The 22,012-nt window shown below is 46.8% G+C and overlaps 1 protein-coding gene across 5 annotated transcripts in view; it reads right to left on the bottom strand.

The window, feature by feature from the left end:
* Positions 1–4,811: 4,811 nt before the first annotated feature.
* The window catches only part of FAM186B (family with sequence similarity 186 member B), a 30,412-nt gene continuing 13,211 nt past the window's right edge, over positions 4,812–22,012 (bottom strand). For 3 of the 5 annotated variants that reach the window (XM_058742871.1, XM_058742868.1, XM_058742872.1), the window contains 6 exons: positions 20,798–20,980; positions 16,725–18,399; positions 16,017–16,209; positions 14,189–14,367; positions 13,305–13,490; positions 10,253–10,590 (listed from right to left, as the gene is read on the bottom strand). In XM_058742871.1, the coding sequence (XP_058598854.1) occupies positions 10,422–10,590; positions 13,305–13,490; positions 14,189–14,367; positions 16,017–16,209; positions 16,725–18,399; positions 20,798–20,980 (2,585 nt within the window). In that variant the 3' untranslated portion in view covers positions 10,253–10,421. Of the gene's footprint in view, positions 4,973–10,252; positions 10,591–13,299; positions 13,491–14,188; positions 14,368–16,016; positions 16,210–16,724; positions 18,400–20,797; positions 20,981–22,012 lie in introns of those variants that run through there. The other 2 variants (XM_058742869.1, XM_058742870.1) reach the window with 2 other exon arrangements.

Raw genomic sequence — 22,012 nt, 5'->3', positions numbered from 1 at the left:
GGATGGCCCCTGTGACTATTTTTCTTTTAGTATTGCTTTGGAAGTACTAGCCTACTTAATTGCAGAAGAGAAAGGAATAAGGTCGAGCAACTGGAAAAGAGGTAAAATTATCATTATTTATCTATGAAATGATAGCCTACCTGGAAAATCAAGGACATCAACTGCAAAACTAATACAAATGAGACATTTTGGCAAAGTGGGCACAAGTTAATATACAAAAAGCCAGCGAACAACAGCCAGTTAGAAAATATAGGGGAATAAAATATATCATTTACAATAGCAACAACAAAGTAAACTAACCAAGAGTAATCTTAACGTATGTACTAGGTCCAGGCGCTCAATACTAAAATGCTATCAAATAACACAAAAGGAGGCTTGAAAAAATGAAAAGTCATATTCTATTTTTGGGTAGAAAGACTCACTATCATAAAGATGTCAGCTCTCCATAAATTAATCTATAAATTTCACACAACCTAATAAAAATATCAACAGACGACATAATCTGAATATAAAGTTCACATGGAAATTTCTGCATCAAGAATAGCCATGAACATTCTGAAAAAGAAGGTTAGTGAGAGAAATAGTTCTACCAGATATAAAACCATTAAATGCTACAATAATTAAAGTAATGAAACCCAGGGGACACTAGCACATACACGGGCAACTTGATCAAGAGAACCAAATAGCGAATCCAGAAATAGACTCAACATGTAAAATGTTAGTGTGCGATGAAGGTAGCATCATCTATCAGTAGGGAAAAATGGATTATACAATAAGTGGTATGAAGACAATTGTGTAACTGCCTGAAAAAATAATATGGTATCTCTGGCTTGGTCTTTACCCTAAAATAAATCCATGTGAATCAATTGTGTTTAAATAAATGTAAAAGGATACAACCATAAATGTATAATGTCACAGTGGATAAAGCATTTGTCAGAAGAGCACAAAATTTCCCAAAGCATAAAAAAAGGACAAGTTCAGTCAACAAGAAAATCTATAATTTCTGCAGAGCAAAAAACCACCATGAACAAACACAAATGGTACACGGAGGGAAATATTTGCAACTCATCTCACAAAGGGACTAATGTGCTTAATATATACAAAATTGCCTCAAATCAATATAAAAAAATACAAAAATCCAATAAGAAAATGGGACGAGCAACATAAAAGGAAAGATAAATGGCTCTTGGACATATGAAAAAATACTCAAGCTTACTCACAAGAAAGTTGAAACTACACTTAGATGTTATTTTTGGCAAACAATCCAAACATTTGACTGTATACCCTTGGCACGGTTGTGGAAAAATAGGTTGTGGAAAAATACCTCTTATATGTTACTGGAGGAACTGTAAATTGTTGATATTTGTCGAAATTAAAAATGCATATGATTTCAGATCCAACATACTTGCACACATGCAAGATAAAGTATGCGCAAAGTTATTAACTATAGCATTGTTTATAGTAGCAAAAATTTGCAAACAACTCAAACATCTGTCACTAGAAGACTAGTTAAAGAAGTTGTGGTCCATCCATAAAATGGACTACCATACAGCTAGGCTGAAGAGCTGTCACAAAAATCTTTACAGGCCATGATTAAACCCATGAAGAGCCATTAAAGAGTTTTTATGCAGGGGGTATGGTATGAGATCTGGATTTGAGAAAGATCTCTCTGGCCTAGTATGGAACATAAATTGAAACAGTAAAACTACAGAGAGGGAGGCCAGTCAGTGGCTAAATTAGGGTGGTCATCTTTTTTTTTTTTTTTTTTTTTTTTTTTTAATTTTTGAGACAGAGAGAGACAGAGCATGAACAGGGGAGGGGCAGAGAGAGAGGGAGACACAGAATCGGAAGCAGGCTCCAGGCTCTGAGCCATCAGCCCAGAGCCCGACGCGGGGCTCAAACTCGCGGACCGCGAGATCGTGACCTGAGCTGAAGTCGGACGCTTAACCGACTGAGCCACCCAGGCGCCCCAAGGGTGGTCATCTAAGACACACAAAATGTAGACTGGATACGGCTTGGGGATAAATTGGGGTAGAGGTGCAAGAGATGAGGCATGGATCCCTGGTCTCCAGCTTTGGCAGTAGAAGCAGAATGATGATTATACTTTGAGACAGGGAGTGCAAGTGGAGAAGTTGGTTTGAGTGAGAAGGAAAGATGAGTTTTATTTGGATGAATTGAGCTAGAGGTGCCAGTGGGCAACCGGTTGACACATTCAGATGGGTGTCTGGATATACAGCTCTATGACTCAGGAGAGAAGGGGATTAGGGATAAATTTGGGAGTCATTATCATATAGCTGGTGTTCAAAGCCATAGGGGAGGATGAAGTCATTTGGGGACATCATACGGCACGAAGAGAGGAGAGAGTCCAGGCACTGGTGCAACCCACAGAATACACTGGCTGAAGATAACGAACTTCTTGAGGAGCCAAAAGAGTATCGGGAACATAGGAGGGAAACCAAATATCACATGACAGAAGTCAAGGAAAGAATGTAACAGCAATTTTTTTTTAATTCCTGGGTTTTTAAAATTATTATTTTAAGAGAGTGTGTGTGCAAGTGGGGGAAGGGGGGAAGAGAGAGTGGGAGAGAGAAAATCCCAAGTGGGCTCTGTGCTGTTAGTGCAGAGCCCAATATGGGGCTCAATCCCATGAACTGTGAGATGATGACCTGAGCCAAGATCAAGAGTTGGACACTTAACAGACGGAGCCACCCAGGTACCCCACTGCGGTAGACTTTTAGTGGTCTGTGTCTCTCACTTGATTATAATATCCTTGAGGAAATAAACTGGGTTTTATTTTTCTTTCTTTCCTCCCTGTCTGCTCCATCCCTATCTTCAATCAACACAAGGTTTTGTACATAATTGTTTGTGAACAAACAAGGGCATGAATACATAAATTCAATCAAAGCTGGTTCCTTTTTTTTTTTTAACGTTTATTTTGAGAGAGAGAGAGAGAGAGTTCGAGCAAGGGAGAAGGGGTAGAGCAAGAGGGAGAGAGAGAATCCCAAGCAGGCTCTGTGCCTGACAGGGCTTGAACTCACAACGGTGAGATCATGACCTGAGCCAAAATCAAGAGTGCCATGTTTAACTGACTGAGCCACCCAGGTGCCCCAAAGCTGGTTCTTTATACTACTTTGGTTCAAGCCTTCATTATTGCTCCTCGAATTGATTTCATTCTCTAATGTCTCTGCATTGCCACAACTGCCTCTCTAAAGCAAGATCTAGAACTACCACTCCTTTTCTTGAAAATCATCAGCTTGGCCTTCAAGCCCATCCAAACCCAATTCCAGTCCAGCTCAGCTCCTACAACACCTGGCTCTACCCAATGAACCACAACCACAGGGACCACTTTCTGGCCCATAAACAGGGTCTAAGCTGTGTTCTAATAGTGTTCTATTCCTTTAGATTCCTCTGATTCCACTCCTTCCACCTGTGGTAGTTCTACCCATCCTTCAACATTCTATTGAAAACCCACTTAGCCCAGAAGGTCTTTCCAGACCCTCATTGCAAAGAACATCTCCTTCCCCTGTTCTCCATTTTACTTTGTACCTATACAACATCACTTACCCTGAACTGTGTTTGTTGCATATGCCAGCTCCCCACTATTTGCTGTCTCCACACCAGAGTGTGAGGAGGGATTGTGTCTCAATGCCATCATCACACATCCAGTGTAACATACATTGCACTCAGTGCACTCAGTAAGTTAACTGCTAAGTGAGTGATAGACGGATGAGTGGATGGGGAGTCCCTGGTGCAGTACAAGGATGTAGTTGTATTTATTTTAGCACTGTGCTTTGCATATGGCCTTTACTCTGTGTTTGCAGTAAGATCCTTGGAAGCTTGTTTTATTCACTTTTATACCCTCACTGCCTAGTGCGGAACACAGCCCCACAGTAGGTGTTCAATAAATGTTTAAGGACTCAATAAGTACTCATTTAATTTGCTCTCAAAAGCCTCCAGAGAAGCCAATGGCTTTGGCAAACAATATTTCATATGTGCTTTCTGCCAGCTTTGAGAGCCTGCCTTTGCAGGGCAGTGACAAGGGTGGCGTGTAAACATGGCATGACTGAGGGACTGTGAAGGTGGCCGACAGACAGAATTAGGGCTGTTATAGTGGTAAAGTGTTTCATACAGAGAGATGTGGCTCTCCAGGCAGAAATACAGCCCAGAAGAAGCTTCTGAGGCAAGAGCAGACAGCTCAACTAATGAGGGATGGGATAACTCATTCCTTAGGGAAAGTCTGACTTGGTTTCTGTGTGTACAGCACTCTGTGCCGGGAGAAGCTACAGCTGTCAAAGCAACTGGACATCTGCTTCTAAAGAGTCTGAGGTCTAGGGGGGCTGAGGACAGGCCCAGCACTAATCCTAGAACAAAGGCAAGGTTGGCCAAGGCTGGGCGATGCATGAACAGAGGGTGGAGAGAGGTCCCAAGAGAAGGGGGGGATCTTAGGGAAGATTGGGGGGGACTTCACTGGGGGAGGGCATTTGAGCTCCCTTACTAACATTTCCTGAATGGGATGGAAATTGTTAATAGCTTCCAACTGGTCTCCCTGCCTCCCCCTCCCAGCCTTCAGTCTGTTCTCATCACTGTAGCCAGAGCGATGCTCTTTTCTTTTTTCCAGTTTTTTTTTTTAAGTTTATTTATTTTTGAGAGAGACAGAGTGCAAACAGGGTGGGGCAGAGAAAGAGGGGAACAGGGGATCCCAAGCCGGCTCCATGCTGACAGCAAAAAGCCCAATGCAGGGCTCAAACTCACGAACCTCAAGATCATGACCTGAGCTGAAGTCAGACGCTTAACCAACAGAGCCACCCGGGTGCCCTTCCAGTTTGTTTTAATTGAGGTACAGTTGACACATAATATTACATTAGTTTCAGGTGTCCCAGAGCAATGCTCTTGAAGTGTCGCTCAGATTATGTCCTTCATCTTCTCAAAATTCTGCAATGGTTTCCATTTTCATTCAAAGTAAACATGGCTCCTATTCAACCGGAGTAAAAGGGAAGTCCTTACTGTGGCCTGCAAGGCACTGATCTGTCCCTCGGTCACCTCTCCCTCATCATTCCTTCTCTTCTCCCACTCACTCCACCTGGTGCCAGACACACTGGAGACTTGCTGCTTCTGGAGTTTGCCAGGCATGCTCCTACCTCAGCTGTTCCCTTGCCTGGTATGCTCTTACCCCATGGCTCGCTTCTCACCTCCTCAAGACTACTCATATGTCACCTCAGGGAGGCCTGATATGACATATTTTATTTTTTTAAGTTTATTTTTTGAGAGAGACAGAGATAGCATGAGTGGGGGAGGGGTAGAGAGAGAGAGGGAGAGAGAGATGGAGACAGAGAATCCCAAGCAGGCTCCGCACTGTCAGTGCGGAGCCCAACATAGGGCTCGAACTCATGAAACTCTGAGATCATGACCTGAGCCGAAATCAAGAGTTGGACACTCAACTGACTGAGCCACCCAGGTGCCCCGACGTGACCAATTTTAAATTGTAACCCCTGTATTCTGGTACCTTACCCTCTTCTGAAATTTGTGTCTCTCCATGGCATCTTTTACCATCTAACATTCGGTGTATTTTAGTTCTAATTTCTTATCTGGTTTCCTCCAAAAGAATGTAAGCTCCATGAAAGCACTTTAAAAAATCTATTTTCTTCAGTACTGTATCCCTAATGCCTAGAATCGTGCCCAGTATTAGGTGCCCAATAGATATTTGTTGAATGAATGAATGAATGAATGAGAACATAATGCATGTTTGAGGAAGTCTCAAGTAGGGCCTCCTGGCAGAGTTCCTAAAAACCAGTTGCCTGAAGAATCATTTGCAAAGACAGCACGCTGAACTGCAGAGCTGAGGCCCCTGCTGGGGTGGCCAAGGGAGGATGAAGTGGCCCTGACTGAGGGAGAGAGGACCCTGGCAACCAGGAATTGTCTGCAGGATCCAGATGTCCAAGGAGGAGTCAGGAATCTCTTGTCTCTTTCCCCTACCTTTGCCATACTTGCTTTCCACACTCAGCCGAGTACTGTCTTAGGGAAAGCCCACCAGTTTCAGCTGTGTCCATCTTTCAGCAGTGCCCAGATTTTAAATTCAACCCCTCTGATTCTCCAGGCCAGCTGAGGCCCTGAAACAAGCTCTTTGCTGCCTCCTTGTGGCTCCTGCAGCAAAGGAACTCTTCTGGAAAGTGAGGCCACACAGAAGCCAACACAGGGACTCTCTGAACATGGGTCGTGGAGGAGGAAACCTGAATCTTCTTGACCACATGGCAACTCTGAATTATGGCAACTGGCTGCCTCTCACAGACTTTGCCACCAATGGCAATGACCATCCACTCAGCAAAGTCCTGACAGGTGTCCCAACTGGACTCAGGCTTTGGTTGTTCCAGGCTGGTCACGCATGGGGAAAGGCTTTGGAGCAACATTCGGATCCCAGGGCCTACCTCGATGGGCGTCGAGGCCAGTCTGCTAGTATGTCTAGCCTCTCCCTACTCTGCCTCCTTCCAACTCACAGCCAATAAATAGTACTTGAGGGGTGATGTGGCCACAGCCAGTTCAGGGTGGGGTGTGTGTAGATACAGGGGCTGGGTGTGGCATGGGGTGGCAGTGGTGGGGCTGCAGGTGGTTAACTGGAGAGCCAGTGCCCTGCAGGCTGCTGCTTAGCTGAGCCACTGCTCGGCTGCACCCCATTGTTGTTTTTGCAGGTAACAGAAATCTGCCCAAGCTCATATCAGCCCCCCAGATGGGAGAATATTCTGGAATGTTACTGGGTTTATCTTGTGGACCTATATGGCAGGGATAGAGCTGGGCCTCAGGAACCATCTGGTTGAGTTTATTTTTTCTTTCTTTTCTTTGTTAATTAATTTATTTTGAGAGAGAAAGAGAGTGTGGGAGGGGCAGAGAGAAAGAGAGAGAATCCCAAGCAGGCTCCGCACTGTCAGCGCAAAGCCCAACTCAGGGCTTGAACCCATGAACTGCGAGACCATGACCTGACCTAAAACCAAGAGTCAGACACCTGACTGAGCTACCCAGGCACCCTGCTGAGTTTCTAAGAAGACTGCTTCTTGCTTCTTTATGTACTTTTTTCTTCTTTCTGGCTACTTTCAGGATGTTCTTTTATCTTTGGTTTCAACAGTTGGGACTATGATATGCTTAGGTGTGTTTTTCTTCCTGTTTATCTTGTTTGGGGTCCTCTGAGCTTCTTGGATCTGTGGTTTTTGTCTTTCGTGAATTTGGGAGATTCTGAGTGATTATCTCTTCAAATATTTCTTCTGCCCCATTCTGTCTCCCCTCTTCTTCTGAGACTTCCATTACATACGTGTTAGATCATTTGTCATTGTGCCATATGTCTTGGTGCTTAGTTTTGGGTTTGCTTAATTGTCTGTTTGCTTTTACTTTTGTGATACAGTTTGGTTCATTTTTACTGAGCTAGCTCCAAGTTCACAGGTTTTTTTTTTTCCTCTGCTTTTGTCCAGTTTATTGATAAACCTGTTGAAGAAATTCCTCATCTCTGATATTAAGGTTTTCACTTCTAGCATTTCCATTTTTCCATTAATTTTTACAATTTCCTACTCTTTACTCAAATTCCCCAACTGTTACACATATTGTCCACCTTTTCCACTAGACTAGTTTCTTTATGGTAAATATAGCTATTTCAAAGTCCTCATTGATAGTTGCATGTTAGCCATGCTCTACTGTATTTATTTTTAATTTTTTTTTGAAGATGACTCCTCCAATCATGGAGTCAGTCATGCTCATCCTTTTTCTGGCTTTCCAAGTTGGCCTCCCCTGTACATGGAAGACAAGACCCTGCATGGCTTTTCCCTCCCTAGCTCTTTGGCTGGGTTGTCTTCAAAAGGTTTTTGTCCTTTCCACTTTACCCACACCTGCTTGAAGGTCACACTTAGGGCTTAAAGTAAACCCTTTCCTCATGTTCCCTTCTCCACATTAGTGTTGGTTCATCATCTTTGAGGTCCCCAAGGCCATGGCCATGCAAGCAGAGCTATGGCCAACCCCTAAATCTGACTCGAAGAAATATGCCAAGAAGTATTCCTTCCCATGCCTTGGCTTCCTGGAGATTTTTTTGGGGTGGAGGCACTATCTTATTTGACTAAGTACATCAACTTTGCTCTGAAAAAAAAATATCAAAAACCTCATCCCTGGAAAGCCACCATATATAGTGCTTTAAATAATTTGAAAGGATTTATATAACTCTGCCTTGAAAATAACTGGCCATGAGTTTTTTTTTAACGTGTCTTTGACTATGACTTCTCAACAATCATCATGCATAGGGCGTGCCTGGGTGGCTCAGTCAGTTAAGTGTCCAACTCTTGATTTCAGCTCAGGCCATGATTTCATGGTTTGTATATCATATATCATAATAAAGAGACATAGATAGAAATATATCTCCTTGGTGTCCAAATCTCTTGGCTTCACCGATTGGGACAATCCAGGCCCTCTTTGTCTTCAAGGGGATGACACCATTGACAAAGCAGAAGAATCAGTCAGACACTTTGCTTTCTTGCCAGAGAGCTTGTTAGAGGATGTCCGGAAAGTCAAAGTCCTTCATCACTAGAGCAGGTATAGCCACTAGGCCCCTTAAGCACAATGCCAAGAGCCTATGAAAATGTACAAAACCTTTAAGATATCATTGCCATCAAAATACAAAAATGTAAAAAAATTAATATTTAGTTGTTTACAAAACATAACATTGTCAGTTTCGTTACACTGTCAAATTTAATATTAAAATATTTTCATTACATTTACAAAATTTGTTAGATTTCATCTCTATGCATGATGATGTTTTATAAATGTTTATTTATTTACTTGGAGAGAAGAGAGAATCCCAAGCAGGCCCTGCTCTGTCAGCATTCAGCCCAACACAGGGCTCGATTTCACAAACCATGAGATCATGACCTGAGCTGAAATCAAGAGTCGGACGCTTAACTGACTGAGCCACCCAGGCGCCTCATATACATGATGATCTTTGAGAAGTCATAGTCAAAGACGTGTTTAAAAAAAAAACTCAAAAGATTAAAAAAAAATTTAAGAAAAAGGGGCGCCTGGGTGGTTCAGTTGGTTAAGTGTCCAACTTCGGCTCAGGTCATGATCTCATGGTTCATGGGTTCGAGCCCCTCATCGGGCTCTGTGCTGACAGCTTGGAGCCTGAAGCCTGCTTCGGATTCTGCGTCTCCCTCTGTCTCTGTTCCTCCCCTGCTCTCATTCTGTCTCTCTCTCTCTCTCAAAAATAATAAAAGATTAAAACAAACCTCATGGCCAGTTATTTCCAAGGTAGAGTTACATAAATCCTTTCAAATTATTTAAAGTGTTGTATTTAGTGTTAGGGCATTTTATTATGTAGGATACAATTTGGGTGAGGCCTCCAAAGAAAGAATAAGCTCGAGACCTGAAAGGCCAGGAGCAGCTCTTGGCTGTCACAGTTGTCCTGTGTTAAGACCTGCAGCAGGAATGCCTCTCCCCTTCCTCCCCAACCAGGCATCCTTGCCCTATGTTAAGCCATGGCTCAGCAGTCATTTCTACTCTCACATCATCTAAAGGCCAGCTTTTCACATCCTACATCTTCCTCTTCTTTTCCGAGTCTTCACCTTGGATGGAAGCACACATGGGCACCAATCCTGATAAACAGAATCACTGGGTTGCGGGTTCTCTGAGGACAGGGTCACTTCCTAGACAATGTCCCCAGGCCAGGTGTGTCTGGGCCAGTGGAGGAAAGTGGGAGGCTGAAGGCCAAGTGGTAGATGAGGCAGATGGCTGTGGGCTACAGGGGAGTAGGGTGGACAGAGGTGCTCATGAGCTGAATCAATTCACGAAAGCAGTGTTGTAACTGCTTGAATTGAAGAGTTGCCAGAGATGGCCTCCTTAGACCACACCATCTAGAGGTGGAACCTCTGTGTCTTCATTTCTTCCACCTTTGTCCTCACTCCTCAGAGACCTATCTGCCTTTGCCTCCTACCCAGTGACACCTGGCTCTGACTGGTACTTGATACTTCCTTTTGGTCTTATCTTCTGAGCCTTCCTGCTAATCATCAGCACATCAGTTACTTATTTGTCCATGTCTCTGATGAATTGAAAAATGACTGGTGCCTACTGCGTGCCAGGCACTAATCGTGGCCGCCCTGGCTTGGTGGCTCCCAAAGGGCAGAGGTGACACTTGGGGAATCCTCCCTGATTGGCGTCCAGGTCAGGGGCCAGATGGTCATAGATCCGGTTCCAAAACTGAGTTCAGTGTGGGTTTCAGCAACAACACAAAAAGTTTTAAAAAGAAACACACCTCTATTTTATTAAAAATGTACAGTTTGGGGACTGAAGGAGGGAAGTGGTGTTTCTCAAAGTTCTAGGACTACTTAGCAATGCCCAGGATGTTTGTTTAAAAACACCAGCTGGGACCCTGCATTTGAAACAAGTTCCCATGTGATTTTCAGTCACCCTGAAGTTTGAGAATCACCGACTAATGGATGGAGTGGGGACTGAGACTGTCTTGATCCTTCTGGCTTTACGGTTCCAGGGAAAGACTCATTTGACTTTTTACAAACAAGCTCAGCTGACTCATCTGGGGCTTCCCGGGATTCGTTTCTTTTGGTCGCCAAGACACTGAAAGAGTTAATTCAGTTATGGGTTGGAGAGCAGCTGAGACAAGGCCCCAGGATGTGTGTGCCCACCTGGCCCACCCAAGAGCTTCCCTAGTCAGCTCTGGGAGACAGTCCAGAGCTGCGTCCGGACTTGACCTGGATGCGGAACTGCTTAACATAACCTCCCTGCCACATCCCAGGGGCTCTGCTTCTCTTCTTGTGACCTGCCTCTTGTCTCATATCACAGAAAATTTCCTCTTCCCTCCCTTCATTCTTCCCTGCTCCTTCCTATCCATGTTCCTTCCTCTCCACTCCCGTCTAATCTCCTTCCCAAAAACCAAGTTTTAATAAGCCCTCTCCTCTGTCTGCAGCATGTTGGAGATCTGTGCGAGTCTGTGCTCACTGCATCTTGGCCATGCATGTGAACCACCGTGTATGTTAGCTGTGCAGGAATAGGCCGTGAGCAACAGAGGGCAGGGCAGTTAGAGTCAGGATTAAGATCCTTCTCCAACTGCAGACAGTGTTTGGTATATGCAGGCACACAGCTGTCTTACCTGTCAGACAGAGCCCAGAGGAGATGCTTGTAAGACAAAGCAGAGAAAGCTCTTGCAGAAGGGGGTCTGCTGGCTTTTGAGGGACATGGCCTTTCTAGTGTCCCAAACCATAGAGAGAAGATGAATAGCCCTTCCCCATATTCTGAGAGGCCACCCAGTGGCCTGTAGATGAGACAGGCTGTTCATTCCAGGCAGGCAGCATGTAGTTGGTCCTAGTTAGGAAACCAGATGGTGGTGTGACCTGGGCCAGGGGAGCTGGTGAGGCTGGCAGGATCACAAAGAAGTGAGTGACCTGAGACCACACAGCAGGTGGATGTGAGCATCTGTGATGAGGCAGGGGCAGGCGGTCAAAGAGAAGGTACACTCTGGGAATGGAAACAGAGTGTGTCTCCAGAGGCCACATGCACGGAGCACTCACAAAGAGAGCAGGATGGCCACCATCCCTGAGGCAGCAGGAGCCTGGACAGCGGCAGAGAACTTTCATCAGAGAGTGGCAGATTCCCATCTTATGACAACGGGGTCCCAAGACAACATGGCGAGCTCCCACACTGAACCATCCAGGACCAGCCTGACACGCAGGTAGGCAGTGCCAACCTGGGATGTGGATCAAGAAGACAGATGAAGCAGGGCTTTGTCTCTACACCTGATAGTATGATAAACTGAATGAACTTGTATGGAGTTAAAAAAAAAAAAAGCGGGGGGCGGGGCAGGGGGGAAGAAAATTGTATTCACCTAAATTCCCCTAGAAAGGGGAAGCTGTCTTTGTTGGGAACAATATTTTGATAAGTGCTTAAGCCTGAAGCTGAGATCCCAGTGGAGGCCTGGGTGTGGGTGGAACAGCTCTGCATGAGACAGGAAGGAGTTTTTGAGTTTTGCATGTTACGCCAGAGAGAGGGGGAAGAAAGAGGCTGTTGTTTGGCGCTTTTCATTCTGAATCCCTTTCCCCAACATCCTCTTAAATTTTCAAAAAGATACTAATATCATGAAAGGCTTGGGGTTAAGTGGAATGCGTATTCTCGATATTTATGTACCCATATTATGTGTGGGGAAGAACAAAAGGGTTGGGGCCTCAGATTCAAACAGATGGCAAGCAAAGCCCAGGCACTAGCTGGGATGCAGAGAAAGGAGGAGCTCGGGGACGAGAGATCTACTATAGGGGACCTTGGGCAAGTTTAGCCAAATCTTAGTGGGGCGGGGCCCCAGTTGACCTCTGGTTACTGAGTTCTGCCACAGTGTTTTGGTTGCTCTCAATCAATTTTGTTTGCTTTATCCAGCTCAACACCACACACATATACACACACACAGATGCACACACACCTCTTAGCAATTCTCCAGGACCTGAAAAGCAGGTATCTATGTACCAGCTGGGACTCTCAGACCCACTTCAGAGCAGAAGCAGAGCCAAGGACCAGCCTTCTTTGATGCTACCATGCCACCCTGTCTCACCTAAGTCCCTGTCTGGAGGACGGGGCAGCACCAGTATCTTACAGCCTTAATTCTGGTTAGATCTAGACTGGCAGCCATCAGTACCCTCTCCCTGTCAGAGATCTTTAATTGGGGCAGGGCCAGGGCCATAAGAGGCAGCAGGGATTGCTGCAAAAATCTAAAAACGCTCCTTGAAAGAGCCTTAAGTCTTCAACAGAACCTTCCTAACTGGAATAGCCTCTTGTTGGCCTACTGAGTCCTGCCTCTTCCTCTCAGCTGCTGTTCCTGCGAACTATTCTCCAAGGCAGTAAAGAAATGAGAATGCCAAAGACAGGCCCAGGCCTGAGTCTCAGGTTCATCACGTGATTCTTGGTCTCCTTCATCTCTCCATTCCTCTACCTGGCTCTCCTTGAGAACAACCTTCAGGCCTAGGACAAGATTCACATCCTGAGCAACTCACATGCAGCTCAAAAAACAACAAACTCACATGCAGCTCAAAAAACTTGTGTAGCGATCTTCTGAGACACTACATAAAGTCCTCTGAGAAAACTAGAAGGGTGGCATGGGGACCCAAGCTGATGGCCAACGAGGCAGGTAAGCATCTCTCTGTCTGATGTGGTACAATAAATGAGGTTGTTATGAATGTCTGGAAAGAGATCTCTTGGGTGGTTGGACAGAGTCAGTGTGTACTCTGGCCCCTGACCTTGGTGGGAAGGTTTCTCCAAATCCAGATTAACTATCCAACCTTGTACCTTACCGGGCCTTGAGGGACCTCAAGCTTTTGTGGTAGGAGGAATGCACATCCAAGGTCAATAGCCGGGGAATGTCTGGGCACCCCCCTAGCTGGTCCCAGGGCAGGCCGGGGGGAGTCTTCTTTTCTATTGGGTGACTGGAGGAGGCCACATCAGTCTTCCAGATGGCTTCTATCTGGTTATCCTGTTGTCTGGGGTGTGGAGGTTGAAAGTGTAGAAAGAGATAAAGGGTTAGACACACAGAGGGAGACTGAGAAACAACAAGCTCTCCAAAGCCATAAGGCCCAAAACGTCAGGACTTGTTTTCTTTCCCTCTCAAATAGTTGTTATCACCATCCTGTCACCTCTCTTCCCCTTAACTCTAAGCCTCACCTGGGGCTCCTTTGGCTGAGGAGCTGCTGAAGGGGTGCTGGGATAGCCTCTGTTCTTCTAGGCACATGCCTCGAGGCTGCTCTGCACTGGGCCATGCTAGGTGAGGATGTGGGTCTTCTTGACTGCCCAGAGGCTCATGGTATCTCTTTCTGAGCCTGGGTGGTGGGGTCACACGGTGGGAAGGATCAGGCTTGTTTATATGGACAGGCTAATGGCAGGTGCTGGACCAACAATGTTCAGGGCAGAAATGGTTGTAGGCTCTCAGATGTGGGTCCTCAGAGTCTTTCAGTTGCAATGTGAAACCTATCTGGATAGGGCTGGCTCCTGAGCCCACCCATCTGGGCCAATGGCTAGAACTGAGCAAGGCGGCTGAGAAGGCAGGCATCGTACAACTCATGAGGTGAACTCTGCCTGCCTGTGCCTTCACCAAGCTCCCAGTCTCCCCAGTCTGGCCACCCCAGCTTGCTCCATCTCCCCACCCATCCAGCTGGCTGCCTACCCGCTTCCCTGCACCTACCGAGCCATGCACAGGGGCTCACATTCCCAGTGCTTGCATGGAAAGTGCCCAGGAGGCTGCCTGCAGGAGGGGCCACATGAGTGAGTGTGCCGGAGAGAGGATGTGGGTGGCTTGTTTTTCCTCGGCTTTGTGGAGGTGACCACAGGGATGTGCAGACGAACGTTCCACTCCAGCTGGAGCTAGAGACACCAGCAGAGAGGCATCAAGGAGACAGGAATTTATCCCCTCTCTAGAGCAGAAGGAGGCATAGCCTGACTCAGGGCTAAGAAGAGAAGGTAAGGCCCAGGGAATGCCTCCAATCAGAGAGCCCTAGAACCCCCAAGTATCAAATTCCCTAAAAATTCCTTGAATTATTATTTGCTAGGTTAGTTCCTGTTTTCTCCTTTGTTGTGGAGAATCTGGACAATGAGCAAAACAGCAAGAAAAAAACTAAAGGAAGCCAGAGCAGCTGGAACTCGAGAGAGCACTCAGGATTCACAACATGAGGCCAAGTTGTGCCTAGAATGCTCTGGGTATTTTTGTATCCAGCCTCTGCCCTGGCACTGGGTAAGGAGCTGGGGAAACCCTTCTAGCCACCCAAAGAATTGTCATATAGTCCGTTGTTAACAAGTCAAGACACCTACAACTTAACAAGTGAAGATACCTACAGGAGATGATTGGGACTAGTACAAAGTGATAGGAAACTGAGTTGGGAGATGGCCCCATGACCAAGGCTTCTCCAACTGCCTGACACAGGCACTTACACTAAGTCCCTCAGCACACGGCTTCCCCCAGACTTGGGGGGATTCCCCATGGGTTCTGAGCCAATGCTATGATTTTCTAATTCCCTGGGAGGTCAGCTAGTCCTCTGCGGACCATGTCAGCACTTGCTACTTCTCTGACCCTGCTAGCAGGGGAAACTGAATCTAGCCCTCAGAGAGTAAAAACAGTGCAGACCCACAGATCAGGCCTCAGAGTGACTTTGTACTGTCAACAGCAACACCAAAACCCAGAAGGCAATGAGAAGTGCTGTCAAAAATGAGAGGGAAAATGCATTCTAACCTAGACTTCCATATCCAGGCCAACTGTCAATTAAGAAGGTACTAGGGGCACCTAGGTGGCTCAGTTGGTTAAGCATCTGACTTCAGCTCAGGTCATGATCTCGTGGTTCATGGGTTCGAGCCTCTGTGCTGACAGCCCGGAGCCTGGAGCCTGCTTCAGATTCTGTGTCTCTCTTTCTCTCTGACCCCTCTCCCACTCATGTGCATGTGTTCTCTCTCCCTCTCTCTCTCTCTCAAAAATAAAAAAATAAACACAAAAGAAAAAAAGAGTGAAGGTACTACGTAAAGACGTTTTCAGACAACCAGGGTTTCACTGATTTTACCTGGCAGGAACCTTGGTCAGGAAGTGATCAGAGGAGACCTGGCATCTAGAAACCAAAGGAACCATCCACAGAGAGAGGCAAAGTGAGATCCCAGCATGTGGGTAAAAAGGACAGCTGTGACTAAGTCAGTAGAGGAACCAGAACACACAGGAACAGGGCAGAGGGTCCCGTGGGGGAGGGAGAACTTGAGCATAAAGTTGGGACTACAGGATCCAGCTGCCTTCTCTCTCCAGAAGAGTCTTTCTTCTACAGTTCTGTTTGAGGGCCCCTCTCTCTCCCACTCTCCCCATATAAAAAAATCAGAAAGCTGCCCTTCCTTATGCTTGAGCCTCCAGCCTTTGCCTCTTCCTGGCTCAGAGTCTCTAACCTGCCCTCTTATTTCCTGTCCGCTACCCTGCTGCCAGTTACACCCCACCAGCTCACATCCCTTCCAGCTGTGCTGACCCCCCAATGAGGGAGGCCCACCTTGGGGAACATGGTCACCATGCTGCTCAGGCACTGTCGGCGCTTCTCCTCCAGGTCCTTCTGCTTGTCTGTCCAGGCCTGCAGCCAGAGGTTCTGCAGGCGGTCAATGTTTTCCAGGTAGGTGTAGAGGTTCTGGGTCTTGTAGGTAGTCTCAGTTTCTTGCATAACTTGTATGTGGTTGGTCACTTCTTGTCTGGGAAATGAGGTAAGGGAGTTAGTGGGTGAAAGGGTCTGCTCCCCAAGTCTCGTAACCAGCGTTGACTCTGCGTTTGTAATTCCTGACAGCAAGGAGGGAAACAGAGGTTGCTGAGAGTCAGGAAAGCAGGGAGCAGAGAGGTGGGAGGTGGTGGCAGGTGAGGAGCCTTGGAGCCAGGCTGGAAACAGAAAGAGAGAATAAGGCCAGCAGGGGAACATATCAGGTGCATTAGGGACAGTGCGATAGGAAGAGAGGAAGAAATAAGGAAGTGGCCTCAGAGGAAAAACCCACTAGGGAAAGAGCAATGTGTATGTGTAAATGCCCGACCTCCCACACCTCCAGGGTCACCCCAGGCCCAAGGTCAGACATCCTTTGCCAGCCCCCTCCCTCAGGGGACCTTGTCCAGGTCTGGGGTGACTCTCCATTCCCATTTGCTGCGTGCTCCTCCTCTCCCTTTGGGTTTTGTCTCTGCCCACACACTGCAGTTGGTGTGGGTGTCAGGGAGTACCTACCGGAGGCTCTGGAAGTGTCTGTAGCGGATGTACTTATGGCACAGACACTGCAGCCGAAGCACGTTCAGCTCCATGGTGGTGGTGGTGAGATCCAGCGCCTTGGTGCGTAGGTAGTGGGGCAGCCCCAGGTCAGCCTCCTCGCTCAGGAGCTGCAGATTCTTCCTCTGTGCCTCCACATCCATGTGGTATACTTTCCCCTTGAGAGTTACTGAGGAGATACGCAAAGGAGGCCGGGACACCTTTTGGATGGATGTCCCCGTGACAGGAAAGGAGGCCGATTTCTTGGGCTTCGTGGGAACCTGGCAGGTCCACGGTTTCTGGGTAGACTTGGCTGAACTCGTGTTCCTCTGGTTTCTGGGGGCAGGCTGCCGGGTATTAGGGGACCTGGGAAAGTGCTTCCTGCCTTGGTGAGCAGACTGGGCCCGGCTTGAGGGAGGTGTCAGCGATGCCTTCTCCAAGTTCCCCCACTGCCTGGTGGTCATGAAGAGCACCCTGTCTGTGCCCTCCCCTGGAGGCTCTGGCTCCCTCCATGGGCCCCCTTGCTCCTTTTCTTGCTGGCCCGACCTCTGCCACTGCTCCCTCGCCGCCTCCTCCACCTTCCACTGTTGCAGCTTCTCCCGGTGTTCCTGCTCCAGCAGGGCCCACTTCTTCTGACGCTGCAGCCACATCTCCTCCTCCTCCAGCCACTGCTGCCTCTGCCTCTCCCAGCGGAGCTCTTCTTCCCAGTGCTCCGCCTTGCTCTCCAAGGCCACCTTCCTGGAGCTCTCTGGGGACAGCTGCATCCTCAAGTGGGGCTTAATTTGGAGTCCTTCCTTCTCCTGGGATGCTTCCTGGACATCCTTTTGGTCTTTCACTTGGTGAAAGAAGTGGCCTGGGCTTTCTGCCACCAGTCTTTCCCATATCTTAGGAGACCTGTGATCCACCGAGGACAGCATCATGGGCTGAAGATGTTCGGTGTCCTTGGTGCTGTACATGTCCGCAATCCTCGAATACATGGTCATGGTGGAAAGTGGCTGAGATGTTGAGGGCCTGGCACCACTGTCCCAGGCTGTGGCCATGGGACCTGGGGAGAGTAGTGAAAACCACTGCTCCTTCTTGGGTTCCTGCTGAGTTTCCTTCATGACTGTTTCTTTCTCTGGGAGGGTCTCTTTCTCAGGGGGCCCCAGGGAGTCAACCAAGATCTTGGTCGGTTCTTCTGCTTGATCTCTAGCAGACTGAGCCTTCTTTAGCTGGAACTCTAAGGCATGCTTTATCAGGAGAAGGTCATGGTATTTCCCCCCTAGAATTTCCACTTGCTTTAGCAGGGCATCCCTCTTGCTCTGGAGAACTTGGAGGGAATTCTGGAAGTGTAGCCTCTGGGTGCTAAGTTCTTTGGTCATCTCTATTTTCAGGTTCCTGTATTTGGTCTCCAGGCTTCTGTTCTCTTTGTGCTGGAGGGTCAAGGCCTTGTTGAGGTTCTCTACCATGGCAGACATGTACCTGATGGCTCTGACCTCCCCCTGGTTGAACATGGTGGAGTCCAGGAGCTCCTGCAGCATGGACTTCACCTCAGAGACCTTCGTGCAGGTAGCATGACTGTCCTGGAGCATCTGTTCTGGGCTCAGTGGCTGAGGGTAGGATGCAGATTTTGGGGGTCTCTGTTCCCACCAGCCCTGCCAGAAGGTGTGTTTGGATACTAGGAGAGACAGAACAAAGGCAACAAGCTCCCGTGAGCCCCAACAATTATACTGATTCTGCACACCCTGCCTGGCCAAATTCCCATCCAACTCTCTTACGCCTTTGGCAAGAATAAGGAGCTGAGGCAACAAGTGAGGCCAGGGGAGATGTTGTCAGGAGAGATCTCTGCCAGGCGCAGAGCTTGCTCAGAGCTTACCTGTCAGGGTGAGCCAGCTCCATAGCACCTGCAGGGCCCATGGGCCTGAAACTATTCAATTCAGTTCAGTTCAATTCAGTGTACCTCTTTTTTTTAAATATTAAAAAAAATTTATTGTTTATTTATTTTTGAGAGAGAGAGAGAGAGAAACAGAGTGCAAGCAAGGGAGGGACAGAGAGAGAGGGAGACACAGAATCTGAAGCAAACTCCAGGCTCCGAGCTGTCAGCACAGAGCCCGACGTAGGGCTCGAACTCATGGACTGCGAGATCATGACCTGAGCCGAAGTCGGACACTTGACCGACTGAGCCACCCAGGTGCCCCTAATTCAGTGTACTTCTGATCTCATGTATTTCCCTGGAGTAAAGTCACTTTTCTAATCATGCTACTTCCCAGACTCAATATCCATGTTTGGCTATCTATTGCCAACTATCCAAACTCTGGAAACCTACCTGGCACTTAGACTCCAGGCCACCTGAGAAGTTTTGTTTCCCTTTCCTGTTACCATTAGACTGTGTAGAGAATTTATCACATGGTTCTGCAACTATTCATATGTTGGGTTTTTAAATGACTAATGTCATTTCCCATTTTGGGGGTCATGAACTCCTTTGGTAGTTCGATGAAAGCAGGGGAACTTCTCCCCAGAAAAGTGCACATAAACACAGACTGTGCACTATGTTCAAACCCGTTCATAGACCTCAGCTCCTCAGGGCTGGATCACGATTATAGTTGTATCCCCTTGATCTACCATATGTAGAGCTGCTGGAGTGATTATCTTGGATCATCCAGTCATTTGCCCATTCAGTGAACATCACTAACAGAAAAAACACTGGCTACCTTTGGGTGAGGAGCTAAAGGGATATGGAAATTAAACGGCACTGAAGTCAAACTAGCATTTAGCTAATATTGTCAGAGAGGTCATGTGGTTCAGAGCTTGAATTCTGGAATCAGATAACTTAGACTTGAATCCCATCCTTACCACTTGCGTTAGGCAAGTTTCCTAACTTCTTAGTGCCTCTGTTTCTAAAAAATGGGGATAACCAACCAAAGCATCTACTTGTAAGATTTCACTAGATTATGCATGTTTAGCGGCAAGCACAGTCCCAGGTATCTAGTAAGTGCTTAATAACTAATCCCTAAAAAGAAACTAATAAGACACAGTCTTTGCCATCCAGGAGTTTATAATCTAGCTATGAAATATATACAAATTACTATACTTCAAGATATAACATGGTAAGGATTGTAGGAGAGATTATCTCCTTATCCACCTTTCCCTGCTTCATCCCTCCCCCAACTATCAATCTTGCTTGATTGATAAGGAGTCTGGCCATGAGAGTCAATGGTGAAACACATTGTTTCTTAAGCTCTGAGCATGTTCTAAGCATGGTGCCAGATGACTTACACCCAGTGGAACCCTGCAAGTGGGCGGGTGCTCCTCATTTTGTATATGAAGAAAGTGAGGTTCAGAAAGATCAAGTAACTTGTCCAAAGTCACACAGTCAGAAATTGGCACATGGGATTCAACCTCAGGTCCATCTGACTGTGAAGCCCATATTCTTGAGTAAGATTAAAAAGCCAGAAAACCTAAGCGTGGGGTCTGGTTTTGCCACAGATTTTTGCTTTGTTTTGTTTTGTTTTGTTTTGTAGTCCTTTCTCTTCTCTGAGATTTAATGTTCTCATCTACAAAGCGTAGGAGGAGTTAGATAATCTCAGGTTCCTTCTAGTGTTGACAGGAGTAAAATTTCAAGGTTGAACTATGTTGTTGACTGACCATTCCTGGAGCAGCCACAATTAAGAAGATCCTGGAAGGGCATCTGGCTGAGTCTCGCCAGACTTCTAGGCTCTACAGCTGGATTTGGAGTAAGGAAAAGATGTTCTTTGGGCTGTAGCTACAAATTCCAGCCTTTTTGGCCTACTAGCCTTGATTCTCGGGACCTGCATGAGGCTACAGCTCCAGAGAGTACCAACAGGGACCTGTCTCCCCATTACCCCTCCCTCTAGCCCTAAGGGATTGCTTAGAACTGCTCAGTGCTCAGCTTGGGTTAAACACCCCAACCCCTCACTATTGCCTCTCCATCTCAGATAAGGCTTTTGTTATGGAGGAGAGTCAGAAAGACCCCACAGGTGCTGGCATGTGACCTCTTTTCCTGAGATGGCATCCACCCCATTCAACCCCCCTTCCCAGGTGTTCCTGGAACCTACTTTGTGTCCTTTGCTTTTGTCCTTCAATGAGAGTGGAACAAAGGGAAGTGAGAGATTCGATGCCTCCTTTGGTGGCAATGAGAGAGAGAGGTAATACCTTCTCCATCACCTCAATCCATTCATCCAGGGCTTCCTCTTCCTCCTTACACTTCCTGTTCCTGAGCTCATAGGTCAGACTGTCACCTAGAGAGGGAGTGGGAGATGCAGACTGAGTGCAATCTGTCCTCTAGGGAGCCCCAAGTAGTCCTATAGCACAGGGGTTCCAGCAGGAGGCTTTGAGGTTGGATTAGTTTCACCTCTTAATAACTGCATGATGTTGGGTAAATCACTTACTTCTCTGAGCCTCAGCATCCATGCCTGTAAAAGGGTTGGGTGGGGATTAAATGAGATAATGCATGTGAAATGATTAACGTGAAGCCTGCTGTGTCGAAAACGTACAATAGACATTAAACAGTATTGTTGTTTAACTATAAGGCTAGGGATGTGTCTGCCTTGTTATTGCTCTATCTCCATTGCCTAGTTCAGTATCTGGACAATTAAATGAATTAACTGGAGTGAAAAGCCTACTTAGTTCTTGGGGGCAGCTGAAGGATCATAGAACTATGAGCTCCTTGGAGGCAGGGCAGGGTGAAGGGGGTAGGGCACATCCCTATACCATCTCACTCCAACACTGCAGCGTCCACCCAACCCCATAGCAGCCTAAGGTCTCACGATGCCGCAACAGTGATGCTAACAGGGGCAGCACCTGGTCCAGGACGGGGTATAGTTGGTCCACACTCAAATGGCTATACCAGTTGTTTACAGCTGGCATCAGGGCTGTTTGGCCCATGCAGTAAGGGTCATTAAGTACTATGAATATCACCCATGGATTCTTCTATAAAACACCCGGTGTGGTCCATCAAAAAACTGTTAGAGCTAATAAACAAATTCAGTAAAGTTGCAGGATACAAAATCAACATACAAAAATCAGTTGCATTTCTATAAACTAATGATAAACTATCTGAAAAAGAAAGAAAACAGTCCCATTTACAACAGCATCAAAAACAATAATATACTTAGCAATAAATTTAACCAGGGAAGGATCTCTACACTGGAAGCTATAAGACATTGATGGAAGAAACTGAAGACACATATATATGGAAAGATATTCCACCTTCATGGATTGGAAGAATCAATATTGTTTAAAATGTCCATACTACCATTTAGAGCCATGTA

Source organism: Neofelis nebulosa, chromosome 8 (genome assembly GCF_028018385.1).
Source record: "Neofelis nebulosa isolate mNeoNeb1 chromosome 8, mNeoNeb1.pri, whole genome shotgun sequence".
Lineage (NCBI taxonomy): Eukaryota > Metazoa > Chordata > Mammalia > Carnivora > Felidae > Neofelis > Neofelis nebulosa.
Note: the sequence above shows the minus strand (reverse complement) of the source record. Positions and strands in the feature narration are given on the sequence as shown.